The sequence below is a fragment of the Plectropomus leopardus genome, chromosome 6, assembly GCF_026936395.1.
Source record: "Plectropomus leopardus strain MGB_pleo_1.0 chromosome 6, ASM2693639v1, whole genome shotgun sequence".
Lineage (NCBI taxonomy): Eukaryota > Metazoa > Chordata > Actinopteri > Perciformes > Serranidae > Plectropomus > Plectropomus leopardus.
Window position 1 is genome coordinate 21,641,280 of NC_142181.1, and position 15,939 is coordinate 21,657,218.

A 15,939-nucleotide genomic window follows, 5' to 3' on the forward strand; every position below is an offset into this window, starting at 1 on the left:
TTGCTGTGTTTATGAGCTAAATAAAAATCTGACATATGGGACTTTCAAGATGGCAACTAAACAGCACTGTATTAACTTGCTGTTTTGTAAAAGCCTTTAAGTATAAACAAACCTTCACGTTTAGAAGCATTAGCTTTGTCAGTTGAAAATTGTTTATTTCATTTCCCTGGTAGAAATGTTATTAATTTCCTCACTACGACTACTAGTCTACTACTTCTTTGCATTTTTTTCATTTCCAAAATTAACAAATGTTTTTGTGTTTATTTGTTTTTCCTCTTTTATTTAACAGAGCACATAGTTTTTCTTTTAAAAAATAGGCCTCTACCAAATGGTTGCGAAGTCCACTCGTTGTTAAGTAAAACAGAAAGAAAAAAACTAAATTGCAGTCATGTACTGTTATGATGCTTGTAATATGTTAGCATTCCAACATATATCAATGTGTTTTCATGGAATTAGTTATATTACCAGTACTAGTATTATTTCCACATATTTATTCTAGATATTTAGAGCAGGGCATCAAAGGGATGAACAGATTCTATAATGTGCACATTGTACTGAGGAACTTGCATCATGCAGTGAAAAGTGAACATAACAATATGTAGTTCCTGTACTGTATGATTCTACTTCAAAGCCGCATGCGTGCATTATCCTCAAGTGAAAGAGTTGCCTTTGCTCTTCTCAGTCAAGTATTCAGCTTCAGGTAGATCTGTAGGCATTTCTGTATATGTGAGTGTGGGATGAACCCCACAGAGATGAACTGTTTCCCTCATCAGAAATATTCAGTCTGAATTATGCAAAAGGAAATGTGAACACATGCATAAGAAAATATGTGATATGATAATACAATTGCAGCACAATGCAATAGCAGGCATGATTTTGGTGTAGGAGTGATGATTGTTGAAATGTCAAACAATTTGGTAGTATTGTGTGTGTTTGTGTGCGTATAAGCTTTCATTCTCTTGTAACACATATGACTACTCCAAATGTAAATAATTCAATGAACTAACCCTTCCTTTATTAACGGAATGCCAAACCTTTAAAGATTATAGTGCACTTGAGTCTGTTAATTTTGCCTTTCTAAGCTTTGCACTCTCTTTTCCCTGTTTTTTCACATACTGTCTCCACCACAATGACTTTAAGCTCCAGAGAACAGAGAACGGAGCTCCCCTTCTTATACTGAAAGGTAATCTACTTGTGATTCCTGTTTTGTTTTGTTTTTTCTTTTTTCTTTATTCTTAAATGATTGTTGCAGTGAATGCATGAAGACCTGTATACACTGATGGACCCTAATATTCACTCTAATGCAAAAGGGTTGATTATATTTTAATTTTTACAATCCTGGGTCTATGCTTAATGTGCAATATTAGGCTTCTTTTTAAAGGATGATGATCTAAAAGTGGTCAATGACTTCTGCTGCTTTGTTAAATTAAAGAAAGGAACATGTTGATAGGTTTATTAACAAAGAACAAGAGATAAGAGCACTTTGTATATTTTTCAAAACCTTCATAATACGGCATTCTTGAAGACAGTGGTTCTCTTTAGGCCTGATGTCTTTGTTATGAACAATTAATGATGAACCTTGACTGTTTCATATTCACTGTAGCTAACTGATGACATCTACTACATATATATTTATTCCTCTATTTATTGTATTTATTGTGTTGCATACCAAGTTACCCCTCAGGGACAATAAAGAATATTTAATCTAATCTAACTTAATCTAATGTAATGTAATCTAATCTAATCTAATCAACTAGGGGTCTGAGGACCCTTGTATGTCCTTGAGGGAGTTCCAGGGGCTCCTTAGAAAAATTGGTAATAGTTCATTGTCATTTTTAATTAACCATTAAAAGGAGTCCTATGTGAGCCATAAAGGCCCTGACACACCAAACTGACATCAAACAACCAGTGGTGATGAAGGTGGACTGTTGCAATCAGACACTGGCCAACCAGTATGTTCTGTACCTGTGTGAGAGGAAGTAACTCTCCATATTAGCAGGCGGTGGTAGTCTGTGTTCATCATTCAAAAAGGGAAACCAGAAAACCAACAAGACAGTTTTAAGAATCTAGTTAGTGAATTAGCAAATTGACAACACAACCTAATGTTGAAAGAACAAAGGATATGTACCATGTGCCAGCAAGCAATAACACAAACAATTACAAACTGTTTCTGCTAAAGAGCTAAATGGTGCAATGGGAGTTCCCATTTCTCACCATCATCTCTCTCTCTTAATCATATCATCATGAGCAGCACTGTCTGTTTGATCACATTGTTAGTGTCTTGTGACGAACCACTATGTGTAGATCTTTTGGTGTAAATCCTTGTTCTCTCTGTACTTTGCATGATGATGTATACTGTGTGATAAACCATGTCATTGTTTGTCTTTGTCCTGTTGGAAGGACAATGTGTAACCAGGTCAAGATAATGCACTGTATTATATTCTTGCATCTTCTCTGCTCTGGGGCCCTTCTTTTTGCATTGTCTCATGCTGGAGAGAGCAGGGCTTTGCAAATGCCTGAATTAAACTAACAGAAAGACAACTGTTGGCTCAGTGTTGTGCTTAACAACAAGTTTCCAGAACAAAGGAAAAAAAACAACAACCAAAATAACAAGTTTTTTTCAGTCTCATGTCCTCTTGACTTACTTTGTTTGCTTTCCTCACTTACATTTCTCGCGTCGTCTGAGGAGTTTAACTGCCAATGACAATGATTTCATTCAGCTAAAGGTTGTGCTGAATCGGCCAAAAAGGGCTGACCAGGACCGATGAGTGCCAGCAATGTGGGACATACCACAAAAACCAGTTCAGCAGGACGCTCACCAATGGCCCATTATTGACTAACAGCCAACTGTTGGCTTATCAGTGACTGTTTTGATCATAGCTTTTACTTCGCCCTTGGATATCTCCCCAAATGTAGTGGGTCCTAATCAGATCTTACAACTGAAATCTTTTTACTTTGATGTCCCTGCACGAAATCTTAGAAAATAGGGGTTCGTGACCTAATGTGTATAAATGTAGCTGTCCACGACATGAAAATGGTTGAGAACCACTGCTCTAAGATGGTTGTATATTAAGTATAAAACCAGGCATCATTGTAATTATTACTTCACACTCATCTTTGAAATCTAATTCTTGATGTGGTTATAGATGGTATTAATTACAAGTTCTCACTGCTACTACAATGACTGTGTCTCTTGTCTTTCATTTAGGGTGAACTGGTGAACCAGATTGAGCGAAATGTGCTGGAAACCCATGATTATGTCGAGCAGGCAAAGGAGAACATCCCCAAATGCAAAAAGTTCAAAAAGACTGGCAAACGGGTGAGAAACAAGATGAAACACATTCTGCCAACTGACTCATTATTTCCTCTTTCCTCTGTCCTTTTCCGCTTCCCCTTCTCTGTCCTTCTCATTCATCCATTGTTCATCCCCTTACCCTCACCTCCTCTCCATCTGTATCCACCCCTCCTCCTACCTCCACATCTGGCTCCCTCTTTCTTCCTCCACATCTCCTCTGTAACTAACCTCTCCTAGGGGGAAATGATAGACCGCATAGAATACAATGTGGAGCACTCAGTAGACTATGTGGAGAGGGCAGTATCAGACACTAAGAAGGCGGTAAAATACCAGAGTAAAGCCCGGAGGGTGAGTCGCATGTACAACAGAACAATGCATTTGCATAAGCATGCTATTGCATTAAAAAATGATAGAGATCTTCAGAATCCTCACATATACTGTATATTGTAGTGTGTAACTGTCTTCAGTGTGTGTGCATGCATTCTGCATGTGGAGCATGTGTGTTGTGAGTGTATTTGACGTATTCTGCTGCAGGGACTTCAAACCAGAGGTATATGTAACTCGGGATAATATACCAAGGTATATTCCTAAAAAAAACTAAACAATTTAACATCACCTGCTGCTGAAAATTTGGGAAATATAACTTGCCAAAAAAGATAACTGAAATGGATGAAATATCCAACATGTGCCATGCTGGTCGCTTGTGATACAGACATAAATAGGTTATCAGCTCTCTTAATACTTAAACCTTAATAAAAACACAAAATGTATTGTCTTAAACTTCAGTTTTAGATTACAAATATGCTGGTAAGTGATTTTTTTTCCTTTGGGCATGCTAGCTGTAGTACTATTGTCATGTACTTTCTAGTTGACAGTACATGACAATAGTATGCATCATGCATGTCATGAACATCATGACATTGTGTCGTTACAGCAAGCAAATATCTTACTATCAACATAGTAAGAGCTCTCTTTACATTTAGATAATTAAATATGCACTTCTGTTATATCATGGGGAAAAAAAAGAATATCAGCTGTACACACAAGATTAGACTAGAGATGTGACCATTTAAAAGATTGGTTCTTCCTATCTTCCTTTGCTTTTCCTTTTAAACAGAAAAACACATTTTATATTGTGAGATTTACTGGAAATGAGATACTATATGGCCAGCACTGCCCAGCTTGTTTTTAGACTTACCCTCTCAGACTCCTTCGGGTGGTGTCCCTCCACTCAACAGCCTCCACCTTATTTTGTCATCTTTAGGAAAAAATGGAGGTATCATATAGATAATTCCTTACATAAACTACATCAATCTGCCCTTCTTCATCCATTGCTTGTCACTGCTTTGAAAGCAAGTGACAAGAGAAAACAGAAACTCATTATCCAACGAAAGTGCCATTCTAAATGATGCATGGCATCAGTCACAGGCAGTTAGGATATCTCTTTTGCTGGCTTCAAATTCAAAATGTTGCCATCGGCAGTTTGTTTGTTTGAGGCCCTAACTCTGCAATGTCTTGTCTGGTCGCCCCAAAAACACATCAACTTTCTTGGAAACCAACACAATGTGCACTGCTCTGCTGCACTCCCATTTGAACTCTTTCATGTTATTGTGGCACATGGTTGTTATATTGCTCATTACTAAAGCAATGCAAATTGGATTTACAGCGGAGATGCCGTCAGCACAGGTTGTTGATGTAAGCTACTTTTTAATGCCAGATCATGTCACAATGACAAATTGCGGTTCAGCCGGTTTACATAAAATCAAACAGATTTCAGTTTTTGGAGCGGGCTGGGAAAACCAGAAATCAACTCAACTCTGGTTGTATTGCTCTTTTCACTTAGCTCTTGACTACAAGTGAATAGCTGTATTGGACAACATTTCAAACTATTCATTTGAGAATTGATGGAGACTGTTTGAGAAAAAAAAAAACAGGCCAAAGCCAAAACATCAACAATTCCAGGATCACCATGTCTTACTTCCACTTCCAGTTTTAAATAATTAATAATGTTAAATAACATAAACACATTTGGAATATCACAAGCTGTGTGGATAAAGGGGTACTTAAGCCCATCTAATTAGGCTGTAGGGGTAAAACAAACAAAAACAACTGGGAACAGTCAGTCTTCCTTAGTTTATTCCTTCATTTAACAACCTGCAACACAGTGGAACACCTCTGCCACCTCTTGGTTAATATCTATAATAGCACTCAAGGTAGAGGAATTTAATTCATGACATGACCACAATTCATTCTAAGAGTCATCTACATGATTATTTCCCTACTTACATCAAACACTGTTCTCCAGCAAAGCTTCCGTCTTTCTATTTCTTCTTGTCTTTCCATCTGCTTTCTCATTCATTCTCTCTCCACATCCACTGAATCAATTCTGACGCTTTGCCCTCCTTGTTTCCCCTCCCATTTTCTCAATCCAGAAGGTGATCCTGATAGGAGGTTGTGTTGCAACATGTCTGACTGTCCTCATTATTTCCCTCGCAGTTGGACTCAGTTAGGACACTATGAAATCCCTACAGAGCAGAAAGGGCAGGAGCTGATGCCGTCCTCTCAGACTCAAATGTTAGGGAGTTAAAATGTGCTGTATAGTGGGCTCTGCACTGTGCAGTCACATACTACTTGTTGAAAAAGGAAGCAGGCTTACATTACTTCCCTGAGGGAAGTCCAATATGTCTGTGCAAATATTTTGTATGAACTTTTAAATATATATATATTTTTAATATATGCATTTTTCTAAACTAAACAGTCAAAAACCTTGAGGAGCTGCCTTGTGCTTTGTGTCTGTTTGTGCCATGATTCACTTATTTTTGTCATGTGCTTGTCGTGTAGACTGCTGAAGAGCTTTGCACGTTTTCCTACAAAGCTGCATACACTAAGTGGTTATGTTGATGAAAATAATTGTGTGTTGAATCAAAGACTGAAATAATTTTCAGTCTCTCACATACTTACAGATGTCTAACACTCAAAACCCTGACAATGTTTTATAATTCGATGATCATGGTTTAAATATTGGTATATACTTTATATACAGGAATACTCTGACCATATGGGAAATACATTTGTTTTCTAGCAGAGTTAGGTGAGAGGATCATTTTTATGGGGCTACACGTGACTTCTAATATCTGCACACAAAGAGAACTTTTTTAGGCTTTGGCAAAGTTTTACAAAAATAAAACCTTCATGGATTAAAAAGTCACAAAGAAAATACTTTTTAGTCTCCAGTCCCACCACGAGTAGCCACTGGAAATAATTGGCAACAAAATGTTGTTTTTACAATTTGTTTTGATACAACGTTTTAAGAGGTACTGCTGGATTATTTCTTGGCACAGAGCTGTGGCTCATGAAGTCTTTATTGGTTGCCTGTAAAACCACAACCAGTATATGTGATATGACATTTTTACACTTTGATTTTAGTATTGATCAAACGAACAAGATATAACAAGTTAATGAGTGAGCTTTAAAAGTGCTGGTAGACTAATTTTGTTACCTGTGAACCAGGTTGGCTGTTTTCTCCTACTTTCTTTATGATAAGCTAAACTACTGCTGGCCCCTTTTACTGTATATGAGAGTGGTATCTGTCCTCTCTACCGTTGGCTGCAAGTAAAGAAAGGTATTTCCAAAAATGTTTAAATATTGATTTAAGAATTGGAGACAGGTGATAGGGTTTAAATGTTAGACCTTGTCTGTTATGAATGTGAAGAAATGCATGCTCAAATGACATGTTTTACAGTTTAGCTTCACTTTAAAGTCACTGTGTGTTTTACAGAAAAATGAGACCATCTCGTCAAACATCAGCTCAGTCTATATACTGCTTTAAAGGTTCAGCGTATATGTTTCTGGGGGGTTTAGTGCAGCTAGTATTGAGGATTACGGATTAAAATTCTTCCCAGTAAGAACACCTTCAGTGTTCATTGTTCAGGAGGTTTTTACAGAGAGCTGTAAAGGTCTCTTCCTGTCCTAAACAAACTGACCAGGTGATTTAAAACAGTAAAAACACTAAATAAAGCAGCTTCATATTAAGAATCACTGCTTCTCAGATGCTGTTTAGCATGTCAGAGACGGGCAACTCAATCACCCGATGCTAATGTGTGCTCACTTTTTTTCTCCCATAACTTAAGATCCAGACTTTTTGGAGGTTTTTACTGGGAGTCACATTATCTGCAGAGGTCGCTTTCTCTCCAAAACAAATAGAGCATGTGAATAAAACTGGTAAAAACACTGAATAAAACAGAGTCAAGTTCTAAATCTGTGTTTTTTCAATGCAGCTTGTCGAAGAAGGGGTCCTAAGTATTGTTTCGAACACAAATGGCCCTATCTAGAGCGAGTGTTTGGTTTGTCTGTTACACGCTTCTGTAAAAACATAATGGTGCAACATGATGGACTCCTTAGACAAGGACCCACTTATATGCAGAGATAAACGTCTCATTCTCAGATAACAAGCTTATTTTCTGGTGCTTATACACTAAAGAAAACATACATATTATACTCAGTTTCTGCCAATATATATCCCTCCAAATCCTACTCACTGTATTCTTTGCTACCACCAGATGGCACACCAACTGTGGATTTCCATATTCTACACACAGTGCCTTTAAATGTGAGAACATACTGCATGTTGTTTAATGTGGCATGAACAAAATGCAGGAACCAAAGATTTATTTATTTTTTTAAGTAGAGAATGTGGAAATGCTTCCAAACCACACTCTTTCACAATATTACCAGATACGTTGCAATCAAATCTCAAAACTGCATTGTGTTATTATGCTTTTCTTTTAAATTGTATTTTGTTCTGGTTATTATAAATACTGTAAAATGTAAAATACAAGTCATGTATGTTATACATGTTTTCCTCTGCTCCCCATATGCTGCCTTGGATGACTGCTCTGTACTGTTGTATCTGTTCATGTCAACATTTTACAGAAGAAAATTATGATTATTATATGCTGTGTGGTTCTGGGAATTGTCATTGCCTCAATTGTTGGGGGAACGCTGTCCTAAACCTCTGCCATAGTCACACTGAAAGACACCCAACAGAGCAAAAACACAACAGATTCACATTTTCAGTTTTTCTGTTTTCACGAATGCAATCTATTACATGTTTAGCGTGAGAGGTGTAACATACTTTACAACACATTTGACGCGTGGCGTACAGGGCCAGAGGATGTTTTCGCATGAGTTGCTATTTTGTAAATGTGTGGTGCTGCAAACTGCTTATCTGAGTGTTGTCAACAATATGGTGTTTCCAAAAGTTAATTCTTGAATGAAAAAAAAGTTACTGAATGATATGTAACACTATACTAATACATTCCAACTTCCAAATACAACAATCAGTTGTAATGTCTGTTTTGTGTTGTACAGACAAAAATGGGCCGCTAATCTGCAGTGTAGTCGAAGCTACGTTATCTTTAGACCTCTGTTTGTTCACATCTTTATTTACTTTCTCTGATGTCCTCTACCTCCCCTCGACAACCCTGCATGCTTTAGTTCACTGTAAAGTGTTGTTTTTTTTATTGCAAACGGGGGAAAAGATATGTTGGGTATTTTGCTCGTAGAATCATCACACTGCCAAACTTTTTAAATTTCTTGTAGTTTACGGAAGCAATGCTACTGTACTAACCTGTGTTGAGTGTGAGCATGTGAAAGAGGATATTTGTGTTTATTTGTCGCTACATGTCTGAACGTGCCGAGCGTGAGTTGTGGGATGAGAACATGAGTGCTTGTGATTAACCACCTGTGTCTTTGGTTTGTATAAATTGATATAAAACTCTCTAACACTGCCAGTATGTTCAAATAAGCTGTTAAAATGGCGTCTAGTCTGGTTGGATTGATAATTCTGGTCTGTAAGTGACAAACCCTTGATGTTTTATGTCTTTTATAAACCCCAAGCTTTAAACAGAGCATATCCCTCTGTCATGCTACTTCACTGTTTATTTTTATGAGTGAACATGATGAGTCATTAAGCGTCAGCATGCACTCAAAGTAGCCCTGTAAAAGACTCTGATGTGAGTTTTCTGGCGACACATCAGACATGAACAGACTGCAAACATGTGACCATGTTGCCTACTCATATTGTTGCCTTTGTGTTGTATTGTGATAACATGGTTTTGTTTGGTCAATTTGGATTTGTTTTCATTTTTTCAAGTAAAGTTTGTCTGAAAAATCACATTCAAGTTTGTGCATTGTTTTGCATAAATGCATAGACAGACTGGATGCTTCTACAAGTCCATTGAAGGGAAACTCTGTTTCTTAACCTGGATTTCCTCAAAACGGAGGCCTTTCTGACTGTGAGTCATAATAACTTGCACGTGTAACTACCATTGTCTGGATTCAGGAAAAGTTATTCCGTCACAACATTGTATATCTCTACAGATAATGTGAAACATGTAAAAGTCCTGCATTTAACTTCAATATTTTAAGCTCAATTATATATACAGCGCCAATTCCAAAATAAGTTGGGATGCTGTGTAAAACATAAATAATAACAAGAATGTAAGGATTTGCAAATTCTGTTTGACCTATAAACAATTTATTACAGAACAAAGACAAGTTATTTGATGTTGAAACTGATAAAGCTTAGAGTTTTGAATCAGCTGCAGCTGTCTGATGTATTTTTTAGGGAGACCTGTAAAGATATAGGGTCCATAGTCCCCTGCTAATGTGGTTAATGTAAATTTGTTCATCATCTGCAAAGCTGTGGTAATGTATATTGTTGTTTTTTTTATTATCTGAGCCAAACCCCTCCTCAAGAAAACCAGAGGAGGCAACAATGTGGAGCCTTGCGGAACACTACATGTCATTTTTGTTTGCTCAGATGGATATTTACTAGGCCTGTTAATGTGACATACGATGTTAAGCAAAATCAGCAGAGTTGTACAGATGGGGATGCTGAGCATGTTGGTAGCATGTGATGTAGTTTTCCCTGTATAGGTGCCAATGAATCGAAATTAATCACATGCATTAATTTTTGCTCTGAAAGTATTAAATGCATTTGAATTCAGCTGAATTTTGGCAGATGAGTGAATCAGTGTATAGTTGAATAATTTTTATGACACGTACCCACCTGGACCAATTTCCCTCATTCAAATTTAATACATAAAAATAAATAAAAGAATAGAATAATAATACAAGTTTTAATGTCACAGGCACATGCTCACTCAGGCTGTGTGTGTTTGTGTGGGTTTTTTTTTAAAAGACTGTGTCACAGTTTCCCAGAATTGAAGAGTTTGGTCCTAACACCCACTGAAAAGTCTATAAAGTGTGATGTTTTGAAATCATGTTTGTTTGCAGTTGAGGACATTGATCCCATTTAGCTGAAGATTAACTTTATATATATTGATAGGATTTGATCTATGTCACGATGTATTCACCAGTTGAATGAGAATTAAATCTGTATTACATTATAACATTACAACAGGTACACACATCCATAACCACTGACTGGATGAATAAAGATCAGTTAAACTCTAGGAGGCAGGGGTGGATGGTAGATCTCATAAAGCAATCCAGACTCTGTATAGTAGTTCAGTTGCCTGTGTTGAAATTAATGAGATGTTTACTTACTGGTTTTATACACATTTTGGGATAAAACAAGATGATATCCTTTTTCAACTAGTTTTTTCTCTATTTGTAAATGACTTTGCCCTACAAATTGGATGATACGTACTAAACTGGGTATTTTATTGTACGTGGATGATATATATATATATATATATATGAGCCTGAGTCTAATCTACAGAATATGTTAAATACGGTTAGTGCATGTTGTGATAAATGGAAATTAGAAATAAATCAGAGGTATACACAAAGCATGCCTTTTTGACATGAATGTATGGAAAGTGTTTGGAGCGCTCAACTTTATGATGCATGTGTTTCCCCTGATATTCAATGATGGTACAGGGATATTGGGCTCAAAAGAATTTTAAACTTCTGACACTGCAGAATATAGCCATTAATGTTTTTTTTTTGGTTCATACATTTGCTCATATTTCAGCAAGTCCTGGGAGACGTGGGCTGGGTACCAGGAGTGGTGCGGTGAAATGTTATTGTGAAACTGTCTAATTAAGATGGCATAGGGCAGAATAAATGAGAAGGTGTTTTGTAGAGAAAATTGCACAGCTCTCTATGGGCAGAAGAGCTTTGCTCAATAAACACAATGTGATTCACATGGAAATTATCTATAATCGAAAAAAGTGCTCTTTCTTTACTTGAGGTCACATAATCAAAAGTGTTCCAAAACCTGTTGGTTGTTTGCCGTCCTTTTAGGGGTAATGATTGACTAATGATAGACTGAACTGTCCTATTTATTTTTCTGCGATGCTGAGAGGAGCACAGTGATTTACCAGGAGGTACCTCAGTGACTTTGTTGACTGTGATCTGCTAATACAGGGTCTCACCATGGACCTGTACAAACTAGCTTTCGTCTTGGGAGCCCTGATCTGCACTGGTAAGTTAAACTGGCAACTTTGAATGATAATAACGAATAGTTCACAGCTATATAAGTGTCATAAAATATAAAAAAAAATTAAGAAAGAAAAAACTTTGCTTCACTATGAGAGTACTTCATCAGGACAACAAATAAAAATAGATTAAAAAATAAAACGAAATTAAAAGTGCTACATCTTAACAGTGCAAACCTTTACAAACGGACAGATCACACAACATAAAACATAAAAAGCAATAAATAAAGATACATAATGATTGAGCACATATTGAATATGGCACCTGGGAATTTAATTATACTGTGTATGAGAGTGAAAGTTGCATGAGAGGTTAAATCATCATGCATTTGCATTCACACTTCTAATGCCCAGGGAAAGAAATTGTTTTTAAGTCTGTCTGTTCTCCTATAGCGCCTCCCAGATGGCAGGAGAACAAACAGTTCATCTCCAGGAGGAGTATTGTCCTTTATTATATTTCTGGTCCTGCTGAGGCACCGTGAGCTGGAGATGTCCTCCAGAGAAGGCAAAGGACAGCCGATGATTTTCTCAACTGTCTCTTTAACCTTTTGGAGGGCCTCCCAGTCTGCAGCTGAGCAGCCAGTATACCACACTGTGATGCAGTATACCAGCATGCTTTCAGTGGTGGAGTGATAGACAGTCACCAGCAGATTCTCCTTTGGCTTATTTTTACAGAGCAATCTTAAGAATTGCAGTCTCTGCTGGGACTTTTTAACTACTGCTGTAGTGGTGGCAGTACAGGAGAGGTCCTGGGAGGTGGTTGTCCCCAGGAGCTTGAAGATAGAGACTCTCTCCACTTCCTCACCATTTATGAGAAGTGGGGCAGGATCTTCTCTGTGTCTCCTGAAGTCCAATACTATGTCTTTGGTTTTGCCAGTGTTCAGTTTCAGGGGTCTAACCTTACACCGTTTACACAGTGCAAGGACCTCGTCTCTGCAGACTCGTCTCCCCCAGAAATGACACCGACCGCTGTTGTGTCATCTTCAAATTGAATGATCCTGTTGGAGGAGTGGATGGGAGTACAGTCATGTGTGTACAGAGCATAGAGAAGTGGGCTCAGCACACAGCCTTGTGGGGAGCTGGTGCTAAGTGTGATGGTGGAGGAAGATCATTGAGGAAGTCTCCTATCCAGGCACAGATGGTATGAGGGAAGTCCAGGTTATACAGCTTGTCCAATAGTATACCCGGGATGACTGTATTGAATGTTGAGCTGTTTAACAATGAAGTGCATTCTTATATAAGTCCCGAAGTTCTCCTAGTGGCTTGTGGAGGACTATAGTGATGCCATCTTCTGTGGATCAAAACTAGGAGGAAAGATGGCTTTGATGTGCTGTGCCAGGAGTTTTTCAAAGCATTTCATAACCCCCGATACGAGGGCATCATTTAGACTACTGACTGCTGGCTTTTTGTGGGACAGGGATGATAGTAGCAGATTTGAGGATGGTGGCTTGTGTTAGGGAGATGTTGAAAATCGTTGTGAAGACCCCTGAGAACTGGTCTGCCCAAGCTTCCAGTACTTTGCCAAGGACTCCATCAGGTCCATCATGTCAATAACTTGTCTTCACCATTGTGTGTAGACTCTCTCCAGTTTGAGATAGTTTCACAGTTAAAAAAATGACAGTTACAAATATAACCAATTTTTTTATATTACTGTCACTGTCCTATTAGGCAGATGATCTGTGACCAAAAATCCTGCTCCTCTTCCTCCACATAGTACTGACAATTGCATTTGCAAGAATCACGAATACAACTAGAGCTGTGGGTTCTCTGATGCAGCTGTCAATCATTTCAGCCGAGTCAACTGCACTCAAACATGAAGCAGCGCTGATCAAATATGAATCAAGATTCTGTTACTGAACTGCCATTTTCTCACCTCAGATGTTTTCAGAAACATGAATTAGTGTACAGTTTGCTGTAAAATAAAAATGTTTGTTTCCAACATGGCAACCGGGTCACAGATGTTCTCATTTTATAGTTAAATTGTATTAAAATAGGTTTTGAAAACATTTAAGATGAGACCTAGGCAATGCAGTAACAAAATTTAGATTCATATTTAATCAGCGCTGCCCAGTTTGACCACAGTTCACAAGCAGTGAGTGACAAGATTGACAGCTGCTCTCTCTTCTTCTTGGCGAAAGTTTTCCATCATGAGCTAGATTTTCTAAAGCTGAGGGTGCAGAAGTTTTGTGTTCTTTACCACTTGAATTACAACACGCTCATAGTTTATTATTTAATTTTTGTCCAATCACGCCAAAATTAACTATTTACTAATTATTTATTAATTCTACTAATTAAATAAACTGCCTATGTAGGCTGTGATGATAAACACACAGTTTATTTGACAATGTATTGATATTTTTGTCTCTGATTTCAGGAAGTGCTACTGAGGTGGACAGCTACACCAAAATTGAAAGAGCACAGATTCGCTCACTGCAGAGAAAATATTACTCAGTAAACAATCTGACTGAGTGTGCCATCAAATGTGACACTGAAACTTTCTTCACATGCAGGTAAGTTCTCACTTTTGAAAATCCGACTTTCATCTTATTATCACAATTTCCCCTTCACATTTACGGTTCAGCATTTGGACCTGACACCTGCTGTGTTTTCACAGGTCTTTCACGTATAGTGAAAGGGACGACCAGTGTTGGACATCACCGGAAAACACTAAAACAGGGATGATTGAGCGTGGAAAAACCTCAACATTATATGAAAAACAAGGCACGTCCTTTTCTTTTTAATTATATATGCACCCCAAGGCCTTTTTATTAAAGGGATACTTTGCCTTTTTTCAACAGGCTTTGTATCCAAACAGTGTGGGAAGTATGTGTAGATGAACTGTGGTAAATTCCCTCCATCTTACCAGTGCCTAGATATCCCTCAAACTGCACCAAATTCAACACTGCAAATCCTAAGGTCACAGGCAATACACCCTCCAAGTATGAAGTAGACTGGATGAAGGGTTCTAGAGATATGAAAATGACACATATACACACATTTATATAGAGATTCCATACTCTAAAGTTAGAAAGAAAAAAAGCTTGTTGACTCTGCAGTGCACTACAGTAAACTTGTCAACAAGCATTCCACCGAAATAGCAGGCTGATTTTATTGAATGATCAAGCATGCAATCCTGAAATTGTCCTTTGGTGTGTATTTCTGCTTGTCTAGAATACAGCCTGGAGTGCACATATGGAACAGGAAAATATTACAGAGGAACACAGTCCAAAACAGGAACTGGAAAGACCTGTCAGAGTTGGTCAGCAAGATACCCACACACACCCAAGTATGTATTCATGCAACTTTATGTCAATTTACACATATCATCATAGTTTTTTTATACAGTATCTTTTCATCATTTTTTTTCAATGTGTTTCTCGCAGCTACACACCGGAGGAATATCCCATGGCATACCTGGAGTCTAACTTCTGCAGAAACCCCAATGGAGACCGCGGGGGAACCTGGTGCTACACCACTGACCCAGACACTCGCTGGGAACACTGCAATATATCCCGCTGCACTGGTAAAATGTATTTATTTAATGGCATAACACACTATTGCTGTGTCTTAAATCACTCCCTATTCTCCTGATATATATATATATATATATATATATATATACATACACTGATACACTGTATTATAATACAACAGAGAGGCAATGGTCTGTACTTGTTCCTTAACAGATGAGTGTATGCACTGCACTGGTGAGGACTACAGAGGAAACATCTCCATCACAGAAAAACGGCACATGTGCCAACGCTGGGACTCACAACTACCACACAGCCATGTATTCAACCCCAGCATGTAAGACTACAAAACAACACATCAGTTTTTAAATCAACCATCTCTCCATTGCTTTCCTAGAGCCTTATCAGTTTGCATTTAGAGCAAACACCAGTGGTGTATATCTAAAACAACAACTGAGCAGCTTACAGGAATGGGGCTTTATTCCTGGTAGACTGGTGTAATGCAAACAACCTGGAATTTAATGCTTCCAAAACCAATGAATTAGTCATTTTCAGGAGCTAAATAGATCATCCACTCTTTGTCATCAACAACAACAACAACAGCAACAACAACGAATTCAGCAAGTGGACAGCTACAAATTCCTGGGAGTGACAATTACCTCCACCTTGAAGGGAGGGGTACCAGCAATACCATTCTCAAAAAAAG

The 15,939-nt window shown here is 37.9% G+C and overlaps 2 protein-coding genes across 6 annotated transcripts in view; both read left to right on the forward strand.

Moving 5' to 3' along the window:
* The window catches only part of stx1a (syntaxin 1A (brain)), a 77,758-nt gene extending 68,286 nt beyond the window's left edge, over positions 1-9,472 (forward strand). Inside the window, exons 9-11 of one of the 5 annotated variants that reach the window (XR_015776819.1) lie at positions 1,141-1,183; positions 3,209-3,319; positions 5,728-5,753. Coding sequence is in view for 4 of the 5 variants with exons in the window: in XM_042487063.2 (XP_042342997.1) it covers positions 3,209-3,319; positions 5,728-5,805 (189 nt within the window). In the remaining variant the exon portion in view is untranslated. Of the gene's footprint in view, positions 1-1,140; positions 1,184-3,208; positions 3,339-3,532; positions 3,644-5,727 lie in introns of those variants that run through there. The other 4 variants (XM_042487063.2, XM_042487061.2, XM_088078981.1 and 1 more) reach the window with 4 other exon arrangements.
* Positions 9,473-11,600: 2,128 nt separating this feature from the next.
* LOC121943435 (plasminogen-like) overlaps positions 11,601-15,939 on the forward strand; it is a 13,678-nt gene continuing 9,339 nt past the window's right edge. Inside the window, exons 1-6 of the mRNA XM_088078979.1 lie at positions 11,601-11,750; positions 14,138-14,273; positions 14,378-14,484; positions 14,935-15,049; positions 15,147-15,286; positions 15,450-15,570. Coding sequence (XP_087935105.1) covers positions 11,702-11,750; positions 14,138-14,273; positions 14,378-14,484; positions 14,935-15,049; positions 15,147-15,286; positions 15,450-15,570 — 668 coding nt within the window. The 5' untranslated portion in view covers positions 11,601-11,701. The remainder of the gene's footprint in view (positions 11,751-14,137; positions 14,274-14,377; positions 14,485-14,934; positions 15,050-15,146; positions 15,287-15,449; positions 15,571-15,939) is intronic.